Source organism: Cryptomeria japonica, unplaced genomic scaffold (assembly GCF_030272615.1).
Source record: "Cryptomeria japonica unplaced genomic scaffold, Sugi_1.0 HiC_scaffold_1753, whole genome shotgun sequence".
In the NCBI taxonomy this organism is placed as follows: domain Eukaryota; kingdom Viridiplantae; phylum Streptophyta; class Pinopsida; order Cupressales; family Cupressaceae; genus Cryptomeria; species Cryptomeria japonica.
In genome coordinates this window covers 16860-25098 of record NW_026730044.1, presented here as the reverse complement: position 1 = coordinate 25098, position 8239 = coordinate 16860, and the positions used below count along the sequence as shown (strand labels likewise).

The following is an 8239-nucleotide window of genomic DNA, read 5'->3' as shown; positions in this document are numbered from 1 at the left end:
TATCTCTATATCTCTTATATATATCTATATATATCTATCTATATATATATATAGATAGATAGATAGAGATAGATAGATATATATATCTCCAGAATGAAGCGTACGAATAGTTAGTCAAGATCTGCGGTAAAGAGACTACTGTCAAGATACAACCGGAGATATAGGGATTCGGGTGGTCAGTTTTTACCAACGGAAAGCATGGGGGAAGCTATGAGGGTGGGGGGTAGGGCTACCCGGCACTAGACCACCTTTCTAGACTCAACTCAACTAAAAGCCAACTAGAGTCTACCAGTCAATTCTTTACTGGAACCTGCTAGAGTAAGGGCCCGGGCTAGACTACACTGAACTAAACTGTAGTCGGGGGGGTTCAATAGTCTAGTGGGGCGGTCCTCTCCCGGGTAGTCCGGGGCGGTTCGCCAAATTCAATTATCGCTCACCGCCCCCCCCACGGGCTCTCGACCGCCTTAAAACCCCGCCTCCCCCTCTTCTAATTAACTCTAGTAGGGGGGTGGGGTGGGTCTGCATTGGGAGAGCGCCCTCGGGCTCGACCGGTTGGTCGAGATGTCGAGAAAAGTGGGTCCATATAATGTCGAGGGCTTGACTGCAGTACCATAGCCTCCTCCCACCCGGGGTGGGTGGGGGGCAATAGAAGTTGGGCGAGCCGTTCATTAATGACGCCTGCTATAATAAGGGCTAGAATCGAGGGTGGGCCCCTACTATTCTATGGCATCGGAGGAGATAGTTCGGTCGATGCCCTCGAATTGTAAGTGATTGGTGTAATAATCGGTCATTCTCTTTCCAACTCGTCCCAGAATGGGCGTTAGGGCAAAGAACAAGAAGAAAGCTACTGAAGGAATTTGTCCAATAGTCACATATGGTGCCTCCACGGGTTCACATCCGATCCGACCTGATAGTAAGCAATCCGCCAGGAAAAACCGAAAGAGTTTCTGGTAGATCGGACGAGAACTTGAGCTACGAACATACGAACTTTTCAGAAAAGGGAGAGCCAAAAGCGGTGGAAAAACGAGTGCTATTGCGGCTACACCTCCTAATTTGTCGGGTATACTGCGAGGAATGGCATAGATTGGTGGGAAATACCATTCCGGCACAATATGAGGCGGGGTGGCCATCGGATTAGCGGGTATATAATTGTCGGGATGCCCCAATACATTAGGAGCACAAGAAATCCAAATGGAAAAGAAGATAGCGGAAGCTACCCGACCTACTAGATCCTTCGCGTAAAAATAGGGATAAGAAGCGATTTTATCCATCTTTGAATGCACACCCAATGGATTATTCGATCCATATTGATGCAATGCGGCCAGATGAAGAGGACTGGCGCCTACTGGAATAAAAGGGAGTGGATGATGAGGACTAAAGAAACGATTTAAGGTGGCATTGTCCACGGGGAAACCACCCCACGGCCAAGTCACGATCGTATCTCCCACTACGGGTATGGCGCTAGCTGAGCTTGTAATTACCGTAGCTCCCCGAAAGCTCATTTGACCCCGAGGTAGTGCATGTCCTATAGAAGCAGTCACAATCATTAACAGGGAGATGACAACTCCGAGGCACCAAACAAATTCCCTAGGACTGTCATAACTCGCATAATACAAACCGCGAAAAATATGGGGGTAAACCACGATGAGAAACATACTTGCCCCATTAGCATGCATATAACGAAGCAACCAGCCCCCTTCAACATCTCTCATGATATGTTCTACGCTGTTGAAAGCTAGATCCACATGTGGTGTGTAATGCATAGCTGGAAAAACGCCGGTCACTATCTGAATGGCTGGACAAATACCAGCTAACGAACCAAACCCCCGCCAATGACTCGGATTGCTCGGGGTCGGATAATCTATCAAATGCTGGTTCAGTGTGGAGAATATGGGTTGTTTGAGAATGGAAAATCGTTGTGTCATGTCTCTGTCCCCTCAATTCGACTCCCCCTCAATGGAAATTTCCGGGTGCCAATCCCGCCCTACTATTCTCAAGGGCTAGCAGGTTTATTAATCTACTATGGCACCAAAAAAGATTTGCCTATCCTTAAAAAGCTAATCGGCATCGACTTCCCCATGCAGATCGGGCTTGTGTAGGTAGATGTGGGGAATAATCGGTGCACCTAGACTCCCCCGATCGGGCTTGTGTGTCTATCCCCATGCAGATCGTTGTGTAGGTAGATGTGGGGAATCCTTGTTTTCGGAGATACGACACGGTCTACTATCTATAGGGCCCGGGAGATAGTCTAGGCCAAACTAGACTCTAGTATAACGATGCAGTCTATATACGTCACATGAGTGGCCAGGCATGTTACGTATAGAATCAATTGAAGTTGAAAAGAATTCTAGCCGCCCTACAATTCTATGGACCTCTGAGAAGCAGCTTTATCGTGAGCTAGACCCATTCCATGTCCCGGGGGCCCTACTATCAACTATAGAAAGGCCCCACCCCGGCACTAGTTCTAGTAGGCCCCCCGTAGAGCCCTCTCAAATAGTAGGGCGTAGTGAACTGTTTCGATTCAGTAGGAGCATCCAGCCCCAACTCGCTAATAAGGAAGCATGTCCCGACCACCCGCACAGCCCCGTATGATAGAAGTTGGGTGCTTTCCCCTCTCATTATTAGCATTGTTTCGACGCTCTTGATCTAGAATCGGGCACTGCGGGGAAACCTCTGTTAATTAATAAGCCTGCTAGTGAAACTAGGAGATGGATAAAATAGACCAGCCATAACTTTTATCGCATGCTCCAGATGAACAGTGGGTAGGCCTCACACCCGATGCTTGGAGAGAACATCATTCCCACCCTGCAGGCTTAGATTGGTTCTTCCGGCTAGGCCCCTACGGGGTCAGTCTTGTTTTCCGTTGATTGCTTTTATGCCGCTGTTGCTAGTACTAATCCATCCCATAGATGTCTACTCCGATTGGAACCCCCCACTATAGATGCGGGTAGAAAGGGAGGGGAGGCTCACCTCTCTTTCTCAATGAGAAAGGGTGAGAATCACCCGGTTCATCGAGGCCCCCTACCTATATCGAGAAACGCCCCTCTCCTAATAGAATAGCTTGGAGGGAGAGGACCTGACGGTACTCGTCCGACCCCCGCTGGGAGCCTATCCAAATTATTGATTGGGGGGGGGCCCCTATCCATAGTAGGGGAGAGTATAGTAGTGTGAAGTGATGCCATAGTATAGTCCTCTAGTGATGCAGGACTATAGATAGTGAACGGTACACTGCATTGACGGTCAAGGCCGAGCGCCCCCGGGCGACCCGGTCTATCGAGCGGAGTGGGCGGCGATCCCCGTCATGATCCCCATCATATAACGTATGAGATGACCGGGGAGTAGATGACCAACCATCATCGGTGACCCCCATCATGCAACTATAGTTCGATGGCGCATGATCCTTCTTGCTCGAACAATCCCGTGTGTAATCTCCAGCCTTCACCGGCATATCTTATCCCCCAGCTATCTATAGTAGGGGCCGCCCTATAGATAGTAGGGGAGGACCACTCCTTTTTGCAGGGTTAGTGCATGCGGCGATTCATCCATCACGCAGCGTATATAAGAGAGATGACCCATGACTCGTCTATAGAGTGGGACAGAGTAGATGACCGCTCCCCACCTATCCTTCCTATGGGGCAACGGTGTTCGATCCTTCGATGGGGCGCGATCCTCGGTGCCGTGGGGGGAGGGCGGTCGACCATTGGGTTATTCCATTCGTGTTCCATTCAATGTTACTACATTCCTCGCTGCTCCTACAATCCTATCGTCTTCCCACAAGTGCTTACAACATCCCATGTTGTTCCTACCCGCCCATAGGTGATGCACATCCGAAAGCACGTGTTCCTTCCATTAGCAGAGACAGTTGACCCGATTGCCCTACTATTCTAAGGGCCAGTTGATTCAGCAGCTGAAGCAGCACCAGCCCTACTCTATATAGCGGACTTGGATCAGTCGACCCGGAACCTGTGAATATGCCACACCAGTTCAGAAAGGAGCCACCTGCATGAGGAGTAGCTATAGCAGAGGCACCCTTTAAGGTTTACCTTGCCCTAAAATTCTATGGGGAATCGGTTCAGGTGCCAGTATATGATCGGGATCGAGACCCTTCCCGACCGGTTGCGGAGCTAGAAACGGTTGACTGGGATAAAGAATTCCCAATAGGAGCCGGGGCACCGGGCACCCTAGAGTTCCCCCCCGCCCGGCTATAGTTGGGGTCCTAGTGTCCCCTCGCTCTTCAGATTCACCAGTGGTAGTGATGGTTCGGGATCGAGTCGCTTAGCCACTAGTAGCAGCTTACTCATAACCAATTGATCCCATTGACTCGGAACCACGAATAACATATCTAGATAGAGCTCGTTCCCCAGTCCCCTAACTAAACTCGAGAGGTCTCGTGGCACCATAAGCCCAAACGGAGGTCAGGGAAAATCGGCCTCGTCAGCAATGGATTTGTATATTCATCTGCTATTATCTCCTAGCTCGGTCACCCGTGTCTGCCCCTGTCTCCGCTACGGGGGGCTCTATAAATGGAAGGGATGTTGGGCAAGCTGCTGGCAAGGAGGATGCTCGAGAATCTTCGATCGCTGGTTCCTTATAGAAAGAGTAGGGCAAGCAAGCCATTATTTCGACGTTAGCTGGTTCTAGATCAAATGCGAATGGAACTGAATCCGTATCTGGAGGATATGGAGCCGGCTATCGACCTGGAACTTCCTGTACTAATGGATCAACTCAATCCACTGCCTCCGCCCCGTGCCGCTTGCTCCGCTTCCGCTGTCTCTATCTCTATCTCGATGACCCTTTAGAATAGTAGGGCCCCCCCATTATAGTTGTTGTTTTATATTATTGGGGGGGCATGTTACGTATAGAATCTAGAAGATAGTCTAGCCCTAGAATAATAAAGAGAGGGAGATCGATGAGCAGAACTTCTAGATCTTTCTCGGTGCTGATTATCGATCCCATAGCCCTCGACATTATATGGGGCGAGGGGCAGCACCAACCAGAAAGAATTGCTTTCCATCCGGGCCATAGAATAGTAGGGGCCCTCCCTCTAGATTCTATACGTAACATGCAACTAAAGTTCGAAAGCATTGTTTCTTCCACTCTATTTTGCTTCCCACCAATCAGCATCCCTAACCCCTTCTATTCCCTCCCACCAACTATATCTTCCACCAACTCTCCTCATGCCTACCATAGAATTGTAGGGCCCTCCCACTTATTCTAGCTTATACTAGCGTCAAAATAGCAGGCTGATGCCCCGGGTGGGTGGGAAACTTGACTATAGGTTCGCCCAAACAAATATATATATATTGCTTCCATCCTTGTTCAACTAATTTCCTAACGCTTCCATCTGTCTAATCTAGTCTCCCTGCCTTCCGAACAATCCATCCATAATATTCTTTGTTTCCTGTCCTAACGCAAAGAAAAATATTGATAGGAGCAAATTGGACAAAATTATTAGCTCGAATTAACGCCCTCCAGTCTGAGCTACCGGTGAACACCAATCTATTCAATCTCGACCAATCCCGACCTGGTGAGGTGTGGTTCCTATGCTACCTATGCCCTATCTATAGTGGGCTACCGGTGCTTACCACTCATTCTCTTTATCAGCAGGTCCAACCGGCGCGGGTGCATACCAAGCAGCCCATCTCTACAGCCCTAGCTCATGGAGTACCGGTGCTCACCAAGCATTCTATCTATCCACAGCGGCTAGTCCCATCCCATCCGAGGCGGCTCCCATCTCTACCAATCGAGACAGACTTCTTCCATCTATCCACAGCGGCTAGTCCCATCCCATCCGAGGCGGCTCCCATCTCTACCAATCGAGACAGACGGTGGATTTTCACCAACCAATAGAGACAAATGAGGTGCATACTTTCTGGGGCAGACTAACCTGGGGCATACTCTGCATCCGAACCAATCAATGAAGTGCACATCCCAACCAGTCTCTTGGGCGGGATCTAACCATTCGAACCCAGCGAGGTGATGGTGCGGACCAATCCTCCCATACACAACCCGAGGTGGGGTTATCAATAAAGATTTAAGACCAATCGCCGTCATTACTACTACTTTCATCCTCAACCGGGAGTGGTTTAACTGGGAACAAAGCTCAGCTAATCGATTCGCATCTGTGCCCATATAAGCATACTTTCCCATACCAAGTATGCGTGCGAGATTGATGTTTCCATGCAAACGGATGCTATCATTATGTGTATCTGATCGCCATGAGGAAAACCAAACAGATAGCTCCGAGAATAGAGGAAATAAAAAAGCGGTGGGTGGTTTACGGAGCATTCTATTAATATATGCTGGTGGTACGAATATCTAAATAGATAGATATCTATATATATATGCTGATGGTCTTCCATCAGGGACTCCAAAAGGTTTCGTCCCTCTCTGTACTCGGATCGATGATAGCATGAGAGGGAGCTTCACTCAGGGACTGACCCTGCCGTCCTTCCCTTCCGTTCGGGTTTCAGTAGTACCATCTTATTGCTATGCCCCTATGACCGTTCAGTGATGTGTTACGAATCCCGAGCCATCCAGATAGAAGCGATTCTATGTTCTCGCGCATGCATATTGAATAAGCAAGCTATTTACTGTTCTCCGAGCTGAGAAACGTTTGGTGGGCTCCCTTCCCCTGATTATGACATGGTCCTCTCTCTGAATCATGTGTTCTGAGGGATCGCCCTAGACCTTACCGTCCAAGTAGAGACCTTGTATAGCGGTAGTAGCCTTTGCGTCGTCCGGTTCCCAATCATGAATCAGTTTCCTCTTGCTCAATTCGGTTAAGGATCCTAGCCATCCGCCCGTCCGTCATGGAGCCCCGTATATCGCTGGTTGAATCAAGCGCTCACAGATAGACACAAAAAGAGCCACACCCATCCAATGCGAATCAGCAGTCGACTGACCAGGCACTCCGCGCCAATCATCAATATCAACAGAACTCTAGCGAAAGCGCCAACAATGCTCATTATAGCCCCAATAAAGTGCATCCATAGTCGACTGACCAACCACTACTCCGATTATCAATGCCCGAATCAAGCGCTTTCAAGTCTATGCCCTCCACATAATAGAGCCATCCGTCCAAAGCCTATTTACAGCCCACATAGCCCCAAAAATATCTAGTACATCCAGTCGGGCTTACCACACGGTACGGAGCCTTTATCATGTTCCTAAACCTACGCCATGAGTCTGTGATCTAGTTTTCAAATTGAGTCTTTACTTGTGGTTCAAGAGTCAAAGTTGACTAATACCCAGAGCCAGTTAATGATCCAGCGGAGGCAAGCAGGGGTAAGCACATAAGAAAGGGCCGCCCACCCAAGAACTACGATAGGCATCGTATATAATACATTACACATGGAAGGGTAAACTTCATAGGTCATACAAAGGCTGGGTAGTTGTTAGTCCAAGGTTATAGTCTATAGGAATCAGTTGAAACACCAATTGAAAAACCCCTTATAGTTCCAGTTTGTTCGGATCCTCCAGCGGCATAGGCACAGGCAACAGAGGAAGCAGCATAATAGCAATAAGCAGGTCGTCGTGTCAATTTGATCTACACTGCAGGTTCTTAAAGGATCAATCACCAAGTCAAACGCCATGTTAATTAGGTAAAATCACCAGCTACAATGACATGTTCGCTAGGTAGAAATTACAAATATGCTAGGTTCTTTCTGTATTATTGACCAATATGCAAGGGTTGGGATGGAAATTTCCCAGGTACAAGGCCAGGTTATTAAATGTCAATATTACAGCCATTTTTCCAGCTTCGTTAGCTCAATCTTCCATACTCTCTCGCTTCATTTTTGGGAAATTGCCAACCCGTATTAAGGCTATTGAATAGGAGTTGACCAGTTTATTAATACCAGTCAAATGCCAGTTTAACTACGGTAAACTTACCAGGTACATAGCCAGGTTCTTTATGTCGAATTTACCAGTATCAGGCAAGAATGGATGCTGCTAAACGAGGTCATGGTTCTCCACCTTTCAAATATGGAACTAATCCAACTAGTAGGGCTGTTACTTCAATACCTAAGAAACTCCCTTTACCTCTGCTGTTGGTAGTGGTGCTTCAATAAATACTATCTTAGACTCTCTTATAAAAAGGGTCTTATACTATCTTAATCATACTAAATTGCTTGTTACTCGAATAGATTGAGGGAATTCTCCTAAGTAATCCTGGCGTTCTATAGGAATCTTAGACTCTCTGGTACTCATCCTACCTACTAGGTCGTGGTGGGACATC

The 8239-nt window shown here is 48.0% G+C and overlaps 1 protein-coding gene across 1 annotated transcript; it reads right to left on the bottom strand.

The window, feature by feature from the left end:
• Nucleotides 1–29: 29 nt before the first annotated feature.
• LOC131873456 (cytochrome b-like) lies at nucleotides 30–3264 on the bottom strand. Its single transcript, XM_059216334.1, has one exon. It carries the CDS (start codon nucleotides 1923–1925, stop codon nucleotides 717–719), a length of 1209 nt encoding a protein of 402 aa, XP_059072317.1. The 5' UTR covers nucleotides 1926–3264; the 3' UTR covers nucleotides 30–716.
• Between the last annotated feature and the right edge of the window lie 4975 nt (nucleotides 3265–8239).